Source organism: Prunus avium, chromosome 4, assembly GCF_965620075.1.
Source record: "Prunus avium chromosome 4, drPruAviu1.hap1.1, whole genome shotgun sequence".
Lineage (NCBI taxonomy): Eukaryota > Viridiplantae > Streptophyta > Magnoliopsida > Rosales > Rosaceae > Prunus > Prunus avium.
Window position 1 is genome coordinate 36,711,775 of NC_142287.1, and position 21,919 is coordinate 36,733,693.

Consider the following 21,919-nt stretch of genomic DNA (forward strand, 5'->3'; position numbering starts at 1 on the left):
GGAGTTTGGGGTGAAGGTTTTGTTTGAGCAGTTATGGGTGATGTAATTAGGAGCTGGAGCAGCTTCATTGGTGGCAGAGGTCAAGCTGATAAGCAAGCAAAGGATGCATGCGCATGTGGAGAGAAAGAAACGGATCAATGACCTCATGGCTAGCTATGTCCACATTTCATAACTAAGGAAACGGCACAAGGCAATTCAATTGATCAATATTATCACCTTTGTATATAATCTTTGGTACAATCAAATCTATGTCTAATTATATGCCGAGTGTATATATATATATACAAAGAGCTTCCTGCTTGTCAATTTCACTTATCCAAACCATCTATTTTGTAAATATTCATTCAAAGATCATCTCTACAAAAAAATCACTTGAATCCGATATCATTTGATCACTCAATTAAATTATTGAAATTTTAGTGCTTTCTTGAAGCACTATGTTCATTGACTTTGTAAGATACAATTAGATGTCTAAGGGGGTGTATTCAATTAAGATTTTAAAAGAGTTAAATGGAGTTATAAAGTTTATAGAGTTCAATGTAGTTTAATTGATTTCTATCAACTCCACATAGAGTTTGATTGAATTCCTAGATTGATTTTGATGGTGTTTGTTAGAGTTTAATCGTAGATTTTAAAAGAGTTGATTAGAGTTCTAAATTTTATTTTATTTTTTCGGGGCTGTTTATCATTTTTCTAGATTTTGAAAAGAAAAAAGTACCTTTACAAAAACATTTTGTAAAGAACTTCCAAATCAATACATCCAAAGAAAATTAAAAAAAAGGGCATCTAATTTGTTCAAATGTGTAGTAATTTCATGACAAAAAAAATGATAAGTAAACTATAATTCTAAATGCATAAAAACGAATAAGTATCTGTTTCATTGCTCATCTTTGACTCCCGTCATTCATCACATCTCTCCACATATCTGAAGATATCCCAACCCTCCATTGGTTAGCATTCTCGCGTTGTTGTTCTTGGGTTTGAAAAACTTGGTCATAATTATTTCCCTCAGTTTCTGGTGATGACGACGATGCTGAATGCTCATTGTTTTCTTCAATAGGAAATTCATCAGAACGACACTCCTTGCGGAGAAAATTGTGCAACCCTGCACAAGCTAAGACCAACTCTGCTTGTGTCTCATATGGAAATGGAGGGGCAGACTTAAAAATTGTGAATCGTGATTTAAATATACCGAATATTCTCTCTATTACGTTTCTTAAGGAAGCATGTCTAAGATTGAACAACTCAGCTACATTTTCAGGATCACGACCTTGACCGGCAAAATCCTGAAGATGATATCGAACACCTCGAAATGGAGCTAAAAATTGACGCCGATTTGGGAATCCACAATCCACTAAGAAATATTTACTTGAATATACGACACAAATCCAATTAATATTTACAATACAACCTAATATAGACATAAATAAATAAATATATACCTGGTGGCACTTTAAGTCCGTTCCTCCTTGATAAAGAATCATTTAACACTTTGGAATCATGAGCTGAACCCTCCCATCCGCTAAGAACGTATATGAATTCCAAATCAAAGTTACAAGCAGCTAGCACGTTTTGTGATATTTTACCGTGACGATCACGATAACTACTTACTTCGCACCTTGTCACCATTGCTGGTATATGTGTGCCATCAATAGCTCCAATGCAACCCTAAAAAAATAGCAAAAAAAAGAAGCAAAAAAAGAAGAAAAAAAAAAAGGAAAAAAAAAAGAAAGAAGCAAAAACAAAAGCAGAATCTTTGGTTCATGGTTATATGGTCTTATGATAGGGTTGCATTTACTAACGTGGCTTGTTGCATGAATTATGATATTTTTCGTTGCTTTTTGCATAATTATCATATACTTTGTCAAGCAACGGCAATTATTTGTATGATGATGTACAACCAGGATATATGATGATGTATAGCAGAAAAAAAAAAACAAGCAACGACAATTGCTTGGATACAAGCAACGGCATATAGGATGTGTAGAAAGCGTAGAAAAAGAGAAGAAATTTTTTACCTCCACTTGACAAGCACGCACGTTCAACGACTGGAGAGCGTAGAGCACGTTCAAAGTTTCTAGGGTTCACATAAGATTTGTCAAAGCCTTTTGTATTTATACTTGCCACTTTAATTTCTAACGAAATCGGGCAACTTATTAATTCCTTCAAAATAAATTACTTTTTGAATACACCTAAATTTTGTTTGACTTTTAAAAAGTCATAATTGAATACACCTAGATTTCGATGTATTTTTTTAATATCAATTGAAATCTGAATTGAATACACCCAAATTTTTACAAACTCTTTTTAAATCTGAATTGAATACACCCAGACTTTTAAACTGTTTTAAACTCTTTTAAAATCTTAATTGAATACACCCCCCTAAATGGTTTCCGATTTGTCTAATTTTTCGCAAAGATGATCTATGGATGAAGATCTAAAAAATAAATAGTTTGGATAATTGAAAAAAATTTCGTAGAGTACCCTAAAGGGCATCCTTCAAATAAAATTATTTGAGGAATTCCTCAATAAAATAGGATTTCGGTATGCATGAATGAGATTTCGGTATATGCAACCTTTGTATGCATGAATGAGATTTCGGTATGAAAAGAATCCCCGGAAAACATAGGCTTAACTAAGCACTATATAATATTGGTCTCTCAGGATATAGGGTTTGCCGCTGGATTAAGCTTGACGTTAGAACAACCGATGGCATAGTAGGCCTATTGTTTGCATATGCTTGAACACACAATAATCCAATATGCAATAGTCCAATATATATGGACGTATCTCAAAAATCCATGAATCTTTCAACAACGGATCCATCGACTCTAACCCTTTCGTTTCATGCAATTAATACGTTTGAATGATGTAAAGTGCTAGGTCTTAAAATTTTGGGATCATCATATCATATCATATCATATATATATATAACCAACAAGGCACAAAAGTCTACCCACCTTCCCCAAATACAGGCTGAACCAAACAGAAGTACTAATTAGCTAGCATGGTATATTTTTATACTTCATTTGGAAACTTCACCTAATCCGCCTTTACCTAACTTGTCCTTTGAAAACAAGTTAGCTGGGCGGCCATTTCGATAGTTCCCAAGTCATCAAATTGCTAGGAACAGAGACTAGTTCCCTGGGCTGGGTCTCTGTTTTGCTGATTGAGAGAGCCTCCTGATATTAATTCCTCCATCAGTCCCACTTAGCGCATTAGCAAATGCTGATAACACTTGCTCCACTGCCATGATATACAGTTCCAATTACGTACAAGGCAAGCAAATAGTTTTTCAAAGTCATGTATGAACAAATTTTATTATAAGAATGGGAGGCTATAATTCTCGGATGTGAGAGAAACAAAAACAAAGGGGTATGATATTGATGGATCATCAAGCCCTTGCTCTTTAATTAATCTTTGGTATGATCATTATATCATGTCTTACAAATGTAGTTTGGGATCTTTAGCCGCTTCAAAGCTTTTTCTTGTCTATTAGCAAATGTCTAATTTAGAACTATAGATACAAACTTTGGACGCACGCAAATGTCTAATTAAGTACTGAATATCATAAAATATATGTTGAATTTTCCATGCTCCCCTTCTATTTGCAGAAAAAGACTTCCCTTTCCGTGTCCCATTACTTTGAATATACAAATCACATCTTATCTCTTATGTTAAAGATTATGCTACAGTTACAATCTTGCAGCATGAGAGCAAGCGAATTCGCAATCTTGTCTGCGTTCACCGTGGCGAAACGATAGAAAGAGTGAGCCCATTTGAAGTAGGATCAGTTGTAGACTCGCTAATTCGAATTCTACCTACAGAAAATATTGCCGGTTGCTTTGGCTCAGGAAGATCTATTGATTCACTTCCAAGCAATACAACCACAGCTGACATGGTAGGCCTCTCTTCAGGGTCTTCCTGGACACATAAAAGCCCAATGTGCATGCATTTCAAAACCTCTGCTGTTGGCCAAGATTCCATCAACAAAGGTTCCGCAAATTCCAATTCTTTTCCATCTTTCCATAGTCTCCATGCCTATCAATTAATTAAGAAACAAATATGTTTTTTTAAAGAAATTATTATGTATCAAACTCAGTGAACTACGACTGTTATCAAAGTAGACAAAGAAACATACATATGCAACGAGTGTCTTGGCATGTTCTGTGAGATAGAACCCACTATTCCTTTTCCCACTAATAATCTCTAGCAAGATTACCCCAAAGCTGTAAACATCAGATTTTACAGAAAATAGACCCTCCATTGCATACTCCGGAGCCATGTAGCCGCTGTTTCATGTAGAATAAGCTAGCATTAGTTAGCAAATTCTCTTCTCAATTAAATTTGAAATGCTCTTGCTGGAAGGAAGTTATAGGACTCTAGATATAAATAAAGGAGATGTCAATTTAAGAAGCAAACTCACTACGTTCCTACAACTTTTTTAGTGTTAGCTGTGTTCTGGTTTTCACAAAAGATCCTTGCCATGCCAAAGTCTGATATTTTGGCAACCATTTCATGGTCCAACAGGACATTGCTGGGCTTCAAATCCCTGTGAATGATTTTGAGCCGCGAGTCCTCATGGAGATACAGAAGTCCTCTGGCAATGCCTTCAATAATGCTGTAATATATTTTCCAATTGAGTTCAGCTCGTCTTTCCGAATCTGAAATTCAATGGTACTAATCAAATTCAGTACATGCCATCAAGTTGAAATGTGTCTGCATGGTGAAATCATAAAAGGATAAAAGAACATTTATAGCAGAAGAGTAGGCTAGGTTGAAACTTGAACCAACCAAAGATGAAGACATCTAGGCTTTTATTTGGCATGAACTCATACAACAGCAGCTTTTCCTCTCCCTCAAAGCCACATGCCAAGAGCCGCACAAGGTTTCTGTGTTGAAGTTTTGCAATGAGTATGACCTCATTCTTAAACTCCTCCAAGCCTTGCCATGACTTCCTTGACAGTCTTTTAACAGCTACTTCTTTCCCATCTGGTAGAAAACCCTGAAATAATATTTCCCAAATCAGATACAAGTATTGGCCTGTGAATCAATACTAAACTCATTTAGAATTAGAACCATAGGACATAGTATTACCTTGTAAACAGTACCAAACCCACCTTGTCCAAGCTTGTTTGAATCTGAGAAGTCATTAGTTGCTATTTTTATAGTAGCTAGATCTATGAAGGCTAGCTCCTCAGAACTTATGAATTTGCCTTCTTCTGTGATTGTGACTCCAGTGGGGCTTGCCAAATCATGTAATAGCACTACCTCACTTTTTTCTTCATCTGCAGAAAGAAAAAAGTAAAAAAGTAAATATTAGTTTGTATTCCTATATAAGTTCAGAAGAATTGTCCAGTTTCGATCCATGTACCTTCGATGTTTTCTAATCCCTTTTTCTTCCAAAGATGGAAAGCGCAAAATGAAATGACTGCTAATAGTATGATGGATGCACATGGAGTCACCACCTTCCAAGTCTTCCATTTATCCCCTGCTTTTTAATAGGAAGAACCTCCTTGAGTTACAATTTACCATGAATATTATCAAATTTTAGATTGTTAGAACTCAGTGACCTCCTTTTGATTCAAGTTCTACAATGTAGTAAGGCTCTTACTAGAGGTATATACTCAATGTTTCAACAATATGCATACATAAGATGATTAACCAAAAGAAGAAAGAAAAACGTTTGAAGTCCCTAACCTTTGGAATATGGGAAATTTAACAGAGAACTCGACGTGTCGTTAAAAAATGAGTACAGTTCAAACCTCACATTACAATTCCTACTAACAACAGTTCCACCTTGGTGAGAAGAGCAGCATTCCGAAAGATCAGCAAGAGCAGAATTCAAACAATTATTGCAGTTACTTTCAGAGATGTCTCTAGTGCATTGTTGTAGACCATAAATAGTATTCTTTTCTGAATATTTAACTTTCCCAGTTGCAAACATATGCTTTGAAGAATTAAACGCAGCCTCTCCTGAGAGGTTTCTCATTAAATACATCAATACATCCTTGAAATGATGTGGATTTGATACAGTCTTCTCCTCATTATTCTTGTCTGGATATTTTCCAGTATAAACCATCAATGAAAAGGATATCTGGTAAGAATATTGAATTTGACAGAGTTCATACCATATCATTGCATCTGTTGTTTTACAGCTCTTGAAGATTTCTTGGCTTGCTTCATTGACACAGTTTTGACAAACTGTGGAGTTAACATCCCATCTACAAAGTGATTGTCCATAGACCATGCTAGGGCCATCTCCGATCGTGTCGTTGTAGAAGCCGCCTGAGATGGAAGTGTTGAAAGACAATGACTCAAGGAGCTGCTTGAGATTGTTTTCAAATTGGCTATTGGGAGTGTAGTTTCTGGCATCAGTTGAACAAAAGATTGAAAGGGGGTCTACAGCAGAAAGGCTAGCCGGCATCAATAGTGTTATAATTATGAAAAGCATCACAGGAAGCCTATCTTTGTCCATTTCCATTATCCTGAAATGGATTCACAGTGAACACCAATTTACACAAATTTAGGCCAATAGAAAAGGGAAACAGAAAGATGGCTGTTGACGGTTTATCTTGATGAGATAGGCCTCTCTGACTTGTCAATTTTGACAATGAAGTTTGGCCACTAGTTTGCATATGAATACGTCACAGAAACGTTCTTGCTGAAGGATGCAAACTGGCTGAATAAAGCCATGCTGCTGCATATGGTGATAGAGACCAGGATTATTGTTGTATTTGGAAGATTTTATTGAATTCTTGAGTAATCAAAGACTTTGAAGCCTGCGTCACATATAAGTCATGTTTAAAATATTTGATTAAAAAAAAGTGTGATTATTTTGTAGGTGATGTTTCTAGGACAATTTGTTTGACCATTCTACTTGAACGGAAGAAGCCATGAAATTACTAGTAAAGGATTTGGACTTAGCACAGAATGTGGCAGGAAATTGGTGGTGAATCATGGACCCGTAGAATTTGAGCTTACTTGATACTAAATTTCCTTGAGGTGACATCAAATAAATAACAGCACGTGAGTTTATGCAGCCCCTAATTTTAATCCTTTATTATATAATCTGACAGCAACTTGCGTGACACAGAAACATTGTTTTTTAATTACTAATTTTGTCTATTATGTTTACTTTGAATCTGAATAGTGAATCGATGACCAAAAGACAAATGCAGTGCAGATGCATAGATATGCAGGCAATAGATGTTGAAGGCTTTGGATTTCCTAAATATCAAATCAGTAATCATGTTTAATTATATTATTGAAGGCTTTGGATTCCCTAGCCTCCAATCATCCAACTGAAAGTTCATCCTCCATTGGGAAGGATGTATGTATATTCTAATCAAGTATTATTTATTTATTTTTTATTGGTCCCTCAAACTGGAGGAGTTGTAAAGTCTGTGCAGTTCCCACAACTTGATTATGGACAAAATTTGAAGTTCAAGATGGAAAAGCAAATATATTCTTCAATTGTAATCCAGAATTTGGAATCTATATCAGTTCAATATTCACAATTGTGATCTCTGTATTAAACAATTGTGCTTGCTTACATATCATGCCAAGTCAATAACAAGCAGATATACAAAGCCTCATTGGCGTTAAGGCTTCACAAATTCCATGGACCCTTAAATGGCTCTGTTATCGCGGCATGACACCAGAAACTGTTAGTCCATTGATGGAGTTATTATCAGTAGCTTCCACATTATGATCAGTAAATCTTCCCATGGATAAGGCAGGTTTTTCGGGCTGGTTAAGAGTTACAGTTTCACTTCTCAACATTACAACAACAGAAGACATGGTTGGCCTGTCTTGCGCATCTTCTTGAACACACAACAATCCAATGTGGAGATATCTTAGAAACTCATCTGGATCACATGAATCAAGCAGTAAGGGATCAAGTAGCTCCAACCCTTTTCCTTCATTCCATACTTGCCATGCCTGCATATCATCACTCAATTGGATAAGCGCCATTAAGCAGTGGTTTAGCCTATGGCAATGTGATCACTTTGAGAAAGTGCATAAACTTACAGATACCACGAGGCTAGGAACACGTTTTATTCGATGAAAGCCAGCGTTCCTTCTCCCAGTTATGATCTCAAGCAAGAGTACTCCAAAGCCATAAACATCAGACTTGACAGAATATATTCCCTCCATGGCATATTCTGGGGCCATGTATCCGCTATTCCAAACAAAAATTCAGACAAAATGTTGAGAAACTCAGAAACAAATCCATCTTAAAAGATGGTTGGAATCAAAAGCATTCTCTCAAGAGAGTTTCTGTAAAGTGGAAAAAGAAAAGGGTTTAGAAATAAAGAATTTACTAAGTCCCGACTATTATAGCAGTATTGGCCTGCCCTTCACTTCCGGAAAAGATCCTTGCCATGCCAAAGTCTGAAATCTTTGGGTTCATGTCATTGTCCAACAATACATTGCTGGCTTTGAGGTCTCTGTGGATGATTCTTAGTCGAGAGTCCTCGTGTAAATAAAGAATTCCCCTTGCAATTCCACTAATGATATTTAGACGTCTGCTCCAATCAAGTTGTGCGCGTTTCTTTGAATCTAACCATCATAAAAGGAGAAGCCATAAAACAATTGATTCAGATCCCAAAGACAGAGGAATTTCCTAGAGTAAAAAGAAAACATACCAAAGAGAATGACATCTAGGCTGCTGTTTGGCATGTATTCATAAACAAGCAGTTTTTCCTCTCCATCAACACAAAAACCCAATAGCCGGACGAGATTTTTGTGTTGAAGTTTCAAGATCAGTAGAACTTCATTTGTGAATTCCTCTGCACCTTGCTCAGAACAGCTTGATAACCTCTTGATTGCCACTTCCTTTCCATCACTCAGTATACCCTGAGACATTAAGAGCAGATTCTTTTCTCAAATCACAGAAGTTACTAACCAAGCAGATCATGTGAAACTGTTTTGCATAACATGTTAAAAAAACAATGCTTTTACCTTGTAAACAGGGCCAAAACCACCTTCTCCAAGCTTATTTGAATCAGAGAATTTGTTGGTTGCTGCATGTATAGATGCCAAACTGATATAGGGGTACTCTTGAGCTTTCGGGCTTCTTCTTTTAAAACTTTGTTCAGGTAACAATGCATTTGGTCCTAAATTCTCACTATTTCCTGGACACAGAGAAAAAGAAAAATACTGCTTTCAGAAAACAAATTAGGGTGAGCTTCGAAATAAACTCTTTCAGAAGCAATAATATTACCCATTTTGTTCCTTCTCTTTGCAAGACAGACACAAGAACCCAAAACTAGTATGGCTAGACATGCTGACACAATTGTAAGGATTGTGATCATCCATATTTTCCTTCCTCTGCCTGCATTTAGAAACAACCATTTGCAGTATATAATTAATTTTCCTTGTGAAAGCCGCACAAAGTAGACACAAACTTTACAAGTACTCACCATCCCCTTTGTTATTATTCGGATTGCTCGAAATAGAAGCTTCAGTTGCACCATCATAGAAGGCATATAACTCATACCTCACGTAGCAACTACGGCTCAAAAGTCTTGCACCAATGGAGAAATAGAACTCCCTTAAAACGTCTTTTATGGCTTTCTGAAGGCAGTGACCACAGTCATCTCCAGATAAGTCTGCAGTGCACTGCACAAGAGCATACACCACTTTATCTTCAAAGGGCACATCTCGAGTAGCATACATCTTAGCCGAAAGATTATAAGCCGCTTGCTTGGCCAGGCCTCTCAGTGTCTCATTCACAACAGACTCAAACTTTTCAGGGTCCGAAATATTTTTCTTGTTATCTAAGGGAATGTTGTCTGCTACATTCAACTTGCCAAAGAAATTCGCATCAGAGTAACGCAACTGACACATTTCCTCCCACACAACGGCTTCTTTCGAGCTGGGACAAAGCGTCACGATGGCAGACTGTGCGGTGTTGATGCAATCGCGACATGTCTCATTTGTAACATAGTTGAGGCACATGTAGAGACCATAAACTCTGTCTGCAGGGTCATTTCCAGTGGATGTATTATACAGCTTGGAAACAGAAGCATTTGAAGGTAATGAAATGAGTAGGCTGCGGAGGTTTTTCTGAAACGTACTGTTATCTGCATAGTTGCTAACGTTACCCGAGCATTTCCAATAAGGAGGATCAGCAAAAGCTAGATCAAAAAGGAGGGAGATGAGAAAACAAAGCAAAAGTGGCAGAATGGTTTTCGGAAATTGAACCATATTTCAGTCTGTGCTAGTATCATAGCAAAAGAATGATACCACTTTTAAATAGCTAAGTCTTCTCCTTCCTGCTTGACCTTTTGGCTACAACTACCAGAAGCAATTCGTTAGTTTTGTGCTATCTCTCAAGTTTAACAATGGAATTAAGAGGTAATTTCTTGGAAGAGTTGTTAATTAAGTAGCTAAAGTAAAATCACATCAATGAATGTCCTAAGACGTAATTACCACTGAAACACATGGCAAACATATTTTATGCATTTCTTTATTTTTGTGCGGCACGAGGTTCTTGACTTCTGACCCCAGGAAACAACCTTCACATATAAATAAAAGAAGACCAGGAAAAATCAATTGGCTGTAGTGTCCTGGAATTTGTTCAGTTTAAAAGATTTATTGACCGAGACTAATAGATAATGACAAGGACATCATAAATCTATAAAATAACTATAACATAAATCCGTCACAATTAGACATAAACATGTTTTGGAGTGCTTCTGTAAATGTCAAACGTTGTTAAAAACACTTTTAATTACATAAAAGCGCTTTTAACTTCCCTATGACAAACTCACTATGACAAGCTCACTACATCAACCAATTTTGTTGAATTATAACATGTTTCAGACAGAGTGATTTTGTTCATAATCGCTTAATACATTGAATTTCTTATTTAAAATCATTTTAACTTGCTTTTGTCTCCTAAAATCATTTTTAGTTATCTGAAAGCGCTTTCGTAACTACACAAGCTCATTAGCCCAGCTCCCTAACCAATTATGCTCAAGAATTGGGCTTGGGTTGGCATTTTTAAGCCCAATATTTGTGTTGGTCCAACTTAAGCCAGCAAACGTAGATCAAGTTGCAGGCTGTCCCTAGGCCCAATAAACATACTCTCCGCGCGAAAGCGAAGTAGCAATGGTAGATATATAGTTGGCTTCAGGTTTTTAATTTTTGGTTGGCTTCAGGTTCAGACACAAACCGCCAACACTGCGCTCTTCCCTCCTCACTTCTAGTCACTCCTCACTTAATGGCACTCGCTCTTAGAAGATTTGCAGCTTCATTCGGCTACCCGCCACATTTCCAATGCGTTCGAGCCTTGTCTCCGTTGCGCTTTGCAAATAGTTACAGTTCCTTCGTGTCGTGTGACTCGTCCGGTAAGTCCCGAACCTGCTTGTGAAAATGTCTCTTAGACAATCTGTTTGGCATTAACTGCCATTTTCGTACATGCTCTGCATTTCAAGATTAGAGGACGGCGTTGGCGCTGATCATCCAGAATTCCGAAAGTGGCATAATGGCGGTGGGTCTTTCCACAAGTTTGCCTGCATTGACCCAACAGTTTTCATTGAGTTTGGTGCTGTTGTTCATTCAAAATCCGTGGTGGGCCAGCACGCTCATATTGGTTCTGGAGCTGTCGTTGGACCTTGTGTTACAATTGGGCAATCAACAAAAATAGGGTAGTGATCAAATCTTTTACTTGACATTGTCTTGTTAAAGTTTACACTTAAGAGTTGCCAATTTGAAATTTATTTGATGTTAATGGAGTTACCACGTTTCTGATCTCTGCAGCTACAATGTTGCACTCAGTAATTGTAGTATAGGAGATTCGTGTATAATCCACAATGGCGTATGCATCGGTCAAGATGGTAAGGCCACTTTATGTAGGCTTTGATTCATTTGATGCAGCTAATGAAAGCTAAAGGAATATAAATCTGTTCGGTTGGAATCTGATCTTGATGAATTATAAGTGTGCCCAATAGCATATTGGGAATATTGATATGAATCATGATTTAATATGAATACTGTTTGATGTGAGCCGATTGATATTGGCATCTGATATTCAGGCGATGTTGTTTATCTACAGGATTTGGATTTACGGTGGATGAGCATGGGAATATGTTAAAGAAGCCTCAAGTTAGTGATTTTTTATTTATTTATTTATTTTGTACTTCAATTGAAGTCTATTTTAGTTTTCTTTCTCTTTCATTTTGCTTTTGAGCATATTTCTCTCATGTAATTTGAATTTCTGAATGAAATTATGGAACTTTAGTGTTTGAAAATCAACATAATTATTTTTATACTGGGTCGTCACATTGCATTATGTGGGTATGAGAGTCTTCATATGTTTGACTTATATGACCATACAGGTTATCTATGCATATGCATACAACTGTAGAATGCAAGCATCTTATTGTATGTCTTTCTTGTTCTTCATTCCATACCCAAGATGCTGAATGCTAGGGTAGGGAACTATGTGGAGATTGGTGCAAATACATGCATTGACAGGGGCAGGTGAGACATATAGCCTTTTATATCTTTTACACTGATGTTTCATGCATGATTATAGTTTCTGAATCAGTTAGTACTCTAATACTGTTGAAGTTTGACTACTAATTAAAACATATTTTGGTTTATGCAGTTGGAGAGATACGGTTGTAGGGGATCATTCCAAGATAGATAATTTAGTTCAGGTTGGCTTTTGCCTTTTGCATTGTTGGCTGAATTTCCTGGAACATATGGTTATCTGTTTGCTTGGGTTTGCAGATCGGTCATAACGTAGTTATTGGGAAGAGTTGCATGCTTTGTGGACAAGTTGGGATTGCAGGCTCAGTGACGTACGTTCTCTCTCTCCCTCCCCCTCCTCCTTTCCCTTTCCTTTTTATTGTGGATTTATAAAGTTCACCCTGGTATATGAATATGATTCAGTTTCACTTCAATGAATTTGTCAACGTTCCAAAAAATCTGCCAGTCTAATGACTTTATTCTCTTTTTTGTCTTGTAGGATAGGAGACTATGTAACTATGGGGGGAAGGGTAGCAGTTCGTGACCATGTCTCCATTGTATCAAAGGTGTTTGCTTACATAAAATGACCCAATCTACTAGTAGCCTAAATTAGTAATGACTTGTCACTTGTGGAAGAACTCGGTCTTCTATTTAAATATCATTTCGGTTTTGAAGGTTGGAAGAGCCCGAGAATCTCACGTTCTTTTTCATTTTTCCATTGTTATTTTATCTCATTCTTTTCATGCTCTCGCATTTTTTAATTGACTAGGAGTATGGTTGAATATCTTATTGCATGGACTTTGCAGGTACGACTTGCCGCTACTAGCTGTGTCACGAAAGATATTACAGAACCTGGAGATTATGGTGGCTTCCCAGCTGTAAGTGCCATCTTTGTACTTTCTTCTGAAATTCTTTTCATGCATTGCGTACCAAAAATAATGTAGTTGGTGCAGGGTGATTGTTGGATGTTTGGGTTTGATATCCAACTGATATTCTAAATAGCTTAATTTGGTTGTGTTTCAGGTTCCGGTCCATGAGTGGCGAAGACAAGTTGCAAACTACTGTCGAACATCAAAAAAGCGGAACCCTTAGAATCATTAGAAAGGAAACTCAGGTTCACTCTTATGTTATTAAACCCTTGCACTGTTATTATGAGCTTTGCTGGGACTGCGCTTAGCAAAGATAACTACTCAGGGATTATGATCTAGACATAAATGCAATTTGTTCACTGCTCTACTATGTGTTCCTATATTCATGAACTGCCGATAGCACCCTTTGCTTCATGCATTGAACTGTTGTAATCAAACAACAGAAACCAAAAGTAGAAACGATAATTCTTCTACATTTAATACTTACAAAATCAGAGTGTGGATGTGAAACTAACATGAACAAACAACCTTAACCTGATACTTCTTAACAGTGTTTGATAAGATTGAATCTACATTATTTTAGCAGCTGTGAGATTTTAAACAGATAAGTATGAAGTAAATTTGATTCATTCTTTAATCCTTATAAAAAATAGTAAAAGTAAAAGTTCTGGAATTTTGGAGTGGGTTTGCGCCAGCCCTCTTGGCTCTTAGTTTACATTAATAAAGCATAAGCCAAAAACCCTTAAATACTGGTCCCTTGCATGAGTTTGCAATGTACCATTATCATTTGCAGAGATTTAGGCAGCTACAGTAACAGTAGGGACAATAATCAGTATATTATAAACAAGACCATGAAATTTAGGCAGCTATATTGTAAATTTGCAACATCTAGTATAACAATCGTTGTCTGGTACTCCTCCATTTCTTGGAAGCACGGCGTAGCTTAATTTTCTTCTTCTTACCAAAAATCTTACCATCTGAACCAACCAATAATTTACCTTGCAAGTGTAATCCATGATGCTTACTCTTCACTCCCCATGTTCTATATCGAAGCCGAGTTAGTAATGCCACCTTCAGTTCTGCAGTTGCATTGGATATGGAATTGCGAATAGCTTTCCAAACTCGTGGGTTGACATCCACAGAATCAGTCACTTCACGGGTTTTACCTCTTCCTTGACGAAAAGAAGGTATGGTTTTCTCCCCAACAGTATCTGACCCATAATACAATCTCAAAATGGTGTCATCATAGTAAATACTAGAGTCTTTGTTGGAATTTTTAATTTCAAGGACGTATAAGATAGAGCCATTTTGACCCCCATTGTCTATATCGGACTTTGGGATGGTGATATCCACAATGGTATACTCAGGAGATTCTGGACGTAAGGCCAACCATAGAACGAGGGCTAGGAGACCCAGGAGGCCGAAGAATTGTAGAACCCATAAGTAGAAATTCTTTGTCTCGCACATTTTTTAAGACTGAACATAAAATATTGACTTCTGATTGTTTAAATGAATTTGGTTGCACTAATTGAGAAGGAGAAGGGAGAAAAGACGTGAATTATGCAGTAAGAAAGGAGCAAAAGTGGGAATATCAAAGGGTGTTTGGTTGTCATGTAAGTTACAAGAGGATATGTTCTTTTCTTCTAGAGTGAGTTGAATGGGGTATCAGCCTTTGCTGTTGGAGCAGAAAGTAATATGTGGGAAACTAAAGCGTTAGGTTAAAGTTTGTGAAACTTTCATACATTTGATTCCCCACGAGTTGATCCTTGGAAGAGAAGGAACATGATTCTTTACTTGTGTAGGATGTAATTGCTTTAATGCTTATCTGGAGTTAGTTTTCCTTTGGGAGACTAACCTGCAACCAAAGTTTTGCAACCTAGGTTAATTCCACTTTCCAGCAGAGAAGCCAAAAATAAAATGATAGAATGCGACGGTTTTTCTGGTGTATAGAGAAAGAATGGCACGATCATATAGTGCAACCCAATTAATAAACATCACCTGAATTGGGGTTTGATCATGATTATGGTTTAATGTCTAAGATTACTATCTTGATTTCCCCTCAGTTATCCCATATTAAATCATATCTATATTCCGATTTAATCGGGTTTTGGATCCATATTATGGTCTGGATCCGACATTGTTTGTTCAATGAAACAGAATCTGTTCCTGGGGCTAGTAGTTGCGAATGGTTAGCAATCATCCCAACTTCACAACCCCAATCAGTCGACCCCCACACAATCACCATTTGTAGAAACCAGACAAGGATTGAGAGTTGAGATTCCGAGATTCCGAGATTGTGCAGGATCAGATTCATGTTTAGGATATATGTTATCCTTGATAATTGGTTTGAACACTACTGTAGGACTATGCAGGAGGCCATGATTTGGAAAAAGAAGCTCAACTGTAACTTTTTTCTGTCCGAAAGATTAACATTAACATTTAAAAATGTTCTTTCCATTTGCATCGGAGGAAACATGGAAAGCATATATTGAAAATGTGGGTCAGGTCAGTTGGCCAGGGCATTGGACCGTCCTTGCACTCAAGTTCGAGTTGCCATGCATGCAGGTTAGATTAATTTATAGTAGTTTAGACTATCGTTTGTAAATAAAAGCTTAAAAGCATTTCCTAGCTCAACCCGATAGAAAGTTAAACTTTTGTTTATCATAATACACAGATAGCAATGCCCACCTATTATAGTCAGCCATGATCACACTAAAATTCCCCAATCAATTTAGAAAGATTATACAACAAATGAAGTAAATCACAGCTCTTGTGGTCAGTAAGCAAATCCAAAGCCAATAACCCCCAAAAACATACGAAAATATAAACACAAGTTAATGTAAAAATAGAAGTTCCCCAATCTCAGTTGAAATTGACAGGGCATCTCCTACTTTCAGAAGTGTGAATGTGAAACGAACATGAATAAAGAACCTTAGCCTGATGCTTCTTAACATTATTTTATCAGCTGTGAATATTTTAAACATATAAGTATGAAGTAAATTCGATTCATTCTTTAATCCTTATAAAATATAGTAAAAGTAAAAGTTCTGGAATTCTGGAGGGATTTTAGAGTGGGTTTGCTCCAGGTCTATTGGCTCTTAGTTTATTTTAATAAAGCATAAGCCAAAAACGTATTCAACCTTTTAATACTGATCCCTTGCATGAGTTTGCAATGTACATTATCATCTGCAGAGAGTCTAGAGATCATATACAAATTGTCGAATTGTATATTCTGCTACAGTAACAGTAATAATCAGGTAAATTATAAACAAGACCATGAAATTTAGGCAGCTATATTGTAAATTTGCAACATCTAGTATAACAATCGTTGTCTATTAGTCCTCCTCCTCCATGTCTTGGAAGCACGGCGTAGCTTAATTTTCTTCGTCTTACCAAAAATCTTACCATTTGAACCAATCGATATTTGACTTTGCAAGTCTAATCCATGATGCTTACTCTTCACTCCCCATGTTCTATATTGAACCCGAGTTAGTACTGCCACCTTCAGTTCTGCAGTTGCATTGGATATGGAATTGCGAATAGCTTTCCAAACGTGTGGGATGGCATCCACAGAGTCAGTCACTTGACGGGTTTTACCTCTTCCTTGATGAAAAGAAGGTATAGTTTTCTCCCCAACAGTCTGACCCATAATAGAATCTCAAAATTGTGTCCTCGTAGTAAATACTAGAGACTTTGTTGGAATTTTCAATTTCAAGGGCGTATATGATAGAGCCATTTTGACCCCCACTGTCTATATCGGACTTTGGGATGGTGATATCCACAATGGTATACTTAGGGGATTTTGGACGTATGGCCAGCCATAGACAGAGAGCTAGGAGAAGCAGGAGGAGTACGGAAAATTCTAGGAGCCAGCAGTAGAAATTCTTGATCTCGCACATTTTTTCCAATTGTTGATAAAATATTGACTTGTGATTTTTTAAAATGAATTGGGCTGCACTTTGAGAACGAGAAGAAGGAAAAAGAGGTGAATTCTGCAGTAAGAAGGGAGCAAAGGTGGTAATATCAAAGTTGAGTAGCAAGTTACAAGAGGATTTTTTTTTTTTTTTTTCTCCTAGAGAGAGTTAAATGGGGATTTCAGCCTTTGCTGTTGGAGCAGAAAGTAAGAAGTGGGAAACTAGAGCAGAAGGCTTAAGTTCGTGAAATTTTCATACATTTGATTGCCCACGAGTTGATCCTTGGAAACCTAGGTTAATTCCACTTTCCACCCGAGAAGTCGAAAATAAAACGATAGAATGCGAGGGTTTTTCAGGTATGTAAAGAAAGAATGGCACGATCATGCAGTGCAAAACATCATCTGAATTCGATTTAATCGTGATTATGATTTAATGTCTAAGATTACTATCTTGATTTCCCCTCATTTTATCCCATATGCATAAAGAAAGACTGACATGATCATTTGGCGCAACCCAATTAAACATCACCCGAATTGGATTTGATCATGAATATGATTTCATGTCTAAGATTACCATCTTGATTTCCCCTCATCATATCAAATCATATCTATACTCTAATTTACTAGGGTTTTGGATCCGACATGATTGTTAAAACAGAGCTGTGCCTGGGGTTAGTTGTATATGGAATGAGCTTTTCGTTAAGCCTGTAGTGCTACTGTGCTAAGATAGTATGCGGACGACAAATCAAATGGTTAGCATTCATTCATCAGAACTTCACAACCCAAAACCAGTCGACCGCACGCAATCACCATTTGTAGAAACTTCATCACGACTTGGTTTGAACACTACTGTAGGACTATGCAGACCATGATTTGGCAAAAGAAGCTCAAGAATTTGTAACTTTTTTCTGTCCAAAATATTTACATCAAAAGGAGAAATGTTCTTTGCATTTACATCCGAGGAAACATGGAAAGCATATATGGAAGAAAAAGTTAAAAAGAAAGAGGAATACTATATTTTTAAATGCCTAAAAGATGCAGGTGGAGACACTATTCAGGTCTTGGACATAACTGTGAGTCGTATATTAAACTATCGCTTGTATAAAAACAAATAAATAAATCATTTTGAACCATTCAATTTAGAAAGATTATACAACAAATCAAGTAAATCACAGCAAACCCAAACCCTGTATAACCCCCAAAAGCATACGAAATAAAAACACAAGTTAAAATGCAAAAATTAAAAAATTAAAAATAATAATAATAATAATTCTCCAAATTCAGGTGAAATAGACAGGGCATCTCCTATCTTTAGAAACGGGCAAGATCAAGCCATCCTGGCCCACATCGACATCACAGTTGGCGTGCATCCGATGGCGCTTACTATCCCACGACTGAATCCTAAACCTAATCGTAGCCGAAAATTCAAGTCGAAACACGACCGTTCCTCTCGAACGATCATTGATGAACTCCATCCAACGCTGGCTATTCACCGTTAAGGTGGCCCCAGTAAACGACCCAGCCACAATCGTCGTGTTTTTAGGCCCTTGATAAAACGGGGGCAGTAACCCGGAGATTGACCCAATCCGCTGGTCCTTATAATAAACCGACCCGTCCATTGAATCATAGTATATACCAATATCATGGTTGGCGTTACGGGCCGTGGCATTGAATGTGATCTCAGCATTTTGAAACCCGGTTTCTTGGTTCAAACCCGGAACCGTAAATGCATGGATATGAAATCTTGGGCGGTGTGGACGTAGACTAAGCCATAGTATGAACGCTATCAGGCCAAGAATGAGGAGGAGGCCCAAGAAGATGGTGCAGAAAAGCTTGGAGACCCGGGTGGTGAGGCTTTCACGGACCCGGTGGGCGTAGTACCGGGGGGTGTGCTGACGCTTCAGGCGTTGGGGCTCCGGGGTGGGGTACTGGATCGGCAACCGGTCGGGGGAGTTGTACATTTTTGGCAGGGAAGTTTTGGGGAGGATTTGATGAATAGGATAGAGGGAGGGGTGTGTTAATGTTTATGTAGTGAAGAAGGTGGCGGGGAAGAGTGAAGGGATGTTAAAGCATTTTGGGTCTTTTAGGAGGGAGAAAGAAAAGAATATAACGGACATTGTTGTATGTATTGTATCAATTGGTTTATGAAATGTACGTACAAATAATGTATCATCCATCACCGTATTACATACGAAGACTTGTATCCGAAGAAAGCATAAAGGTTTCCTACGGATTGTGAAAAGTATAGATACGAACTCTAAGGAATCTTGTGAGCTGGTGATCCAATGTTTATTTGTACTTTATTCATTTTTTGTTTTTTAGGTATCTTTGTATATATTGGTCTTGCTGTGGTCCGGAGATCAATGGCAAACGTGCCGATGTCCGTTATCACCAGAAAAAAAGGAACTGACACGTTATCTATGCATTTTTTTATAATGGCCGTCTGGATCCGGAGAAGTTCACACCACCAATACCAAATCTTAACTAGACATTTATTTGAGAAAGAAAATAATCAAGAATAACTAATACACTGGCACAAATACATATATATGGAGGCAGATATACATCGTTTCATCTGCTTACTTGGTGTTCAAATTAATAAAACCTTAGTTAATCTTGCTGCAAACTTTCCTGATTTCCCCTGCGTTACCAGTGAGAACTCCAATCCTACCCATGTTCACCATGGAAACACCGAAATCCTTAAAGAAACTAGATTTTCCGACGGCGGCAGCATGACTTTGAACGTAAGCTTTTGTCTCGCTGTCATCAAGAAGAGCTGCATCGGATTGGAAGAGACCCCTTCTCTTGGTCACGAGAGTGAAATAGGTCTGGTCGAATGTCTTGAAACTCCCTGGATCCATCTCCACAAGAGTATTTTGATCATTGGGTTTGCATTTCAACTTCAATCTTGCAATGTAGTTGGGATCCAGTGTGGGATCAGTATCGCCCTTCCCCGTGAAGTTGTAAAGGCGGTTGCTGAAGGCAGTGCAGTGAGACGTCCCAATAGTGTGCCCGCCTTATATAAGTGCATGCACATAGAAGAGCTTAGTTAAATTTGTCTCATGAACATAATATCTATATATATAAAGCAAAAGGCAAAGAATGGTGAAACATTCAAAATACCAGAAAATACCTTTGGTTAATGCAAACATTAATAATTGAAATTATTAATTAAATGCGGATAATATGGTAAATTCACACTTTTTCCATATTTAAAAAAATTAAAATTAAAAGAAAAATCAGATAATGACCTATTTTTATGGAACACAACTACCCATTATCTTTTTTAATTCTAAAATAAATTTTAATTTTTTTAAAAAAAAATTTAAGCATGTGCGGAAGCACGTGCGGAGAGGCTAGTAGCTAGTAAAAACTGAAGTTTTATGTATATATATGTTGTGTTGTTTAGGTACCTGATAGCACTACAAGATCTTTGGCGCTTAGACCCTTTAGCGCAAAGCCTGCTTTTAATATAGTAATGTTTGCAGTGGGTGGTAGTAGATTCATAAGGGCCTCTGTTATATTGGAAACGCTACCATCTCTTCGACCTGTTTCAACGTTCCAGTGTGCTCCATTGATCTGAGGTCATCACATCATGAACAATAGCTTTTCAAAAGCAAAATTTACAAATTCAATGGAATGTAATGGAGGGAAAATGATATGATTTAGTACCGCGGAAACCACATCTCTAGCTGTTATGGCTAAGACGTCTGCACATGAAACCACTCCAGGGCATGCCTTTTCTAAAGCAGACTTAGCTTTGTCGATGATCTGAAATCCTCGTAGACTTAGGTTTGGAATTGCATCTTTTTCAGCTTGGTTGGTGGAAGAGTTCAATAGTATCGAACCTTCGCAACCCTGCAGGAAAAACCAGTGATATATATCAGTTGCATGAAAAGAAATAGATAACATTCTTTCTTTGGTTATATATACTTACCCTAACAAAACAATCATGAAAATGCATTCTCAACAAAGGAGCAGCAAGTGAAGGTGTAGTTGATATGGTTTGAAAGATGACTTTCTTCACAATGTCCTCAGCTTCGGGGCATGACTTTGCATAAAACCCGACTTTGAGCCCTCCCTGCGCATTTGCAAGGTCAAGGACAAAAAGTAAAAAGGCCAACTGGAGAAAGAGAGATGACAAAAGCTTTGAAGTAGCCATGTCAAGCTCAAGGGTTTGTGATTATTTCTTGTGCTGAAACACAGACACCAACTTATACATATATATATATATATATATATATAAGCTTTGACGTCCTAACGTACGCGCTAATCATGTCATATTACTTGGCACACTTTTGACTTTTGATTGTTTAATTTCACTGATTTATAATATGGTGCCTCACATGTCTGCCGGTTCGGCCTCACATCACATATAAATTATAATTAGCAATAGGTTATTTGTTAATATTTCAAGATTATAAGTTGTTAAACCCCTATTGGTTCACCTCCATTGTCATTGAATAAAAGCATCAAGCTGTATGATGGATAAGTCCTTCCTTCCTCGGGAGCTCGAAGAAACAGTTGACCCCTAACATAATACAAAGCATGTGATGTTGCTAAACAAAGTCCATCTCTTTGTTTAATTAGTAAGTAAGTAGTGCTGCTGCCGAGGCAAATTTATTATCCTGCTCTAGTTAAGTCCTGAAAG

At 37.4% G+C, this 21,919-nt stretch overlaps 6 protein-coding genes and 1 pseudogene across 8 annotated transcripts; 1 reads left to right on the forward strand and 6 right to left on the reverse strand.

The window, feature by feature from the left end:
* Window positions 1-3,400: 3,400 nt before the first annotated feature.
* On the reverse strand, window positions 3,401-6,737 carry LOC110763087 (cysteine-rich receptor-like protein kinase 15). 2 transcript variants are annotated; one of them, XM_021965833.2, is made up of 7 exons: window positions 5,701-6,737; window positions 5,375-5,494; window positions 5,098-5,288; window positions 4,795-5,005; window positions 4,427-4,664; window positions 4,142-4,292; window positions 3,401-4,041 (listed from the first exon to the last, which is right to left on the reverse strand). In XM_021965833.2, the coding sequence occupies exons 1-7, from the start codon at window positions 6,482-6,484 to the stop codon at window positions 3,745-3,747; spliced, it is 1,992 nt and encodes a 663-aa protein (XP_021821525.2). In that variant the 5' UTR covers window positions 6,485-6,737; the 3' UTR covers window positions 3,401-3,744. The 2 variants fall into 2 exon arrangements, with proteins under 2 accessions (XP_021821525.2, XP_021821526.2); XM_021965834.2 differs by having other exon boundaries at window positions 3,402-4,041; window positions 5,375-5,491; window positions 5,701-6,735.
* A 734-nt stretch (window positions 6,738-7,471) lies between these two features.
* Window positions 7,472-10,339, reverse strand: LOC110763088 (cysteine-rich receptor-like protein kinase 25). Its single transcript, XM_021965840.2, has 7 exons — window positions 9,429-10,339; window positions 9,230-9,340; window positions 8,968-9,140; window positions 8,652-8,862; window positions 8,328-8,565; window positions 8,035-8,185; window positions 7,472-7,944 (listed from the first exon to the last, which is right to left on the reverse strand). The coding sequence occupies exons 1-7, from the start codon at window positions 10,213-10,215 to the stop codon at window positions 7,645-7,647; spliced, it is 1,971 nt and encodes a 656-aa protein (XP_021821532.2). The 5' UTR covers window positions 10,216-10,339; the 3' UTR covers window positions 7,472-7,644.
* An 808-nt stretch (window positions 10,340-11,147) lies between these two features.
* On the forward strand, window positions 11,148-13,846 carry LOC110763102 (putative UDP-3-O-acylglucosamine N-acyltransferase 2, mitochondrial). Of its 2 annotated transcripts, XM_021965857.2 has the most exons (10): window positions 11,149-11,360; window positions 11,453-11,660; window positions 11,773-11,849; window positions 12,068-12,117; window positions 12,431-12,495; window positions 12,623-12,674; window positions 12,748-12,818; window positions 12,986-13,052; window positions 13,293-13,364; window positions 13,510-13,846. In XM_021965857.2, exons 1-10 carry the CDS (start codon window positions 11,234-11,236, stop codon window positions 13,576-13,578), a joined length of 858 nt encoding a protein of 285 aa, XP_021821549.1. In that variant the 5' UTR covers window positions 11,149-11,233; the 3' UTR covers window positions 13,579-13,846. The 2 variants fall into 2 exon arrangements, 1 of the variants encoding a protein (XP_021821549.1); XR_015835472.1 differs by lacking the exon at window positions 13,510-13,846 and having other exon boundaries at window positions 11,148-11,360; window positions 12,986-13,161.
* Window positions 13,847-13,931: 85 nt separating this feature from the next.
* LOC110763120 (protein NDR1-like) lies at window positions 13,932-14,843 on the reverse strand. Its single transcript, XM_021965878.2, has one exon. It carries the CDS (start codon window positions 14,820-14,822, stop codon window positions 14,244-14,246), a length of 579 nt encoding a protein of 192 aa, XP_021821570.1. The 5' UTR covers window positions 14,823-14,843; the 3' UTR covers window positions 13,932-14,243.
* Window positions 14,844-16,443: 1,600 nt separating this feature from the next.
* Window positions 16,444-18,232, reverse strand: LOC110763042 (protein NDR1-like; annotated as a pseudogene).
* Window positions 18,233-18,342: 110 nt separating this feature from the next.
* LOC110763114 (Late embryogenesis abundant (LEA) hydroxyproline-rich glycoprotein family) lies at window positions 18,343-19,320 on the reverse strand. The gene has a single exon (XM_021965869.2). It carries the CDS (start codon window positions 19,227-19,229, stop codon window positions 18,549-18,551), a length of 681 nt encoding a protein of 226 aa, XP_021821561.1. The 5' UTR covers window positions 19,230-19,320; the 3' UTR covers window positions 18,343-18,548.
* A 419-nt stretch (window positions 19,321-19,739) lies between these two features.
* Window positions 19,740-21,468, reverse strand: LOC110763107 (peroxidase 27-like). The gene is made up of 4 exons (XM_021965862.2): window positions 21,206-21,468; window positions 20,941-21,126; window positions 20,682-20,847; window positions 19,740-20,284 (listed from the first exon to the last, which is right to left on the reverse strand). Exons 1-4 carry the CDS (start codon window positions 21,428-21,430, stop codon window positions 19,875-19,877), a joined length of 987 nt encoding a protein of 328 aa, XP_021821554.2. The 5' UTR covers window positions 21,431-21,468; the 3' UTR covers window positions 19,740-19,874.
* Between the last annotated feature and the right edge of the window lie 451 nt (window positions 21,469-21,919).

Coding starts and splice junctions, on each gene's coding strand:
- LOC110763087 (XM_021965833.2), bottom strand. CDS start 6,484: ATGGAAATGGACAAAGATAGGCTTCCTGTGATGCTTTTCATAATTATA. Junction 5,495..5,700: donor AAATTTCCCATATTCCAAAG/GTTAGGGACTTC, acceptor CCTATTAAAAAG/CAGGGGATAAATGGAAGACT. Junction 4,042..4,141: donor CCAAGACACTCGTTGCATAT/GTATGTTTCTTT, acceptor ATTAATTGATAG/GCATGGAGACTATGGAAAGA.
- LOC110763088 (XM_021965840.2), bottom strand. CDS start 10,215: ATGGTTCAATTTCCGAAAACCATTCTGCCACTTTTGCTTTGTTTTCTC. Junction 8,566..8,651: donor CCTAGATGTCATTCTCTTTG/GTATGTTTTCTT, acceptor TATGATGGTTAG/ATTCAAAGAAACGCGCACAA. Junction 8,186..8,327: donor GCTATAATAGTCGGGACTTA/GTAAATTCTTTA, acceptor TGTTTGGAATAG/CGGATACATGGCCCCAGAAT.
- LOC110763102 (XM_021965857.2), top strand. CDS start 11,234: ATGGCACTCGCTCTTAGAAGATTTGCAGCTTCATTCGGCTACCCGCCA. Junction 12,118..12,430: donor ATATGTTAAAGAAGCCTCAA/GTTAGTGATTTT, acceptor TCCATACCCAAG/ATGCTGAATGCTAGGGTAGG. Junction 13,053..13,292: donor ATGTCTCCATTGTATCAAAG/GTGTTTGCTTAC, acceptor TGGACTTTGCAG/GTACGACTTGCCGCTACTAG.
- LOC110763120 (XM_021965878.2), bottom strand. CDS start 14,822: ATGTGCGAGACAAAGAATTTCTACTTATGGGTTCTACAATTCTTCGGC.
- LOC110763114 (XM_021965869.2), bottom strand. CDS start 19,229: ATGTACAACTCCCCCGACCGGTTGCCGATCCAGTACCCCACCCCGGAG.
- LOC110763107 (XM_021965862.2), bottom strand. CDS start 21,430: ATGGCTACTTCAAAGCTTTTGTCATCTCTCTTTCTCCAGTTGGCCTTT. Junction 20,848..20,940: donor CTAGAGATGTGGTTTCCGCG/GTACTAAATCAT, acceptor TGATGACCTCAG/ATCAATGGAGCACACTGGAA. Junction 20,285..20,681: donor AGATCTTGTAGTGCTATCAG/GTACCTAAACAA, acceptor CACTTATATAAG/GCGGGCACACTATTGGGACG.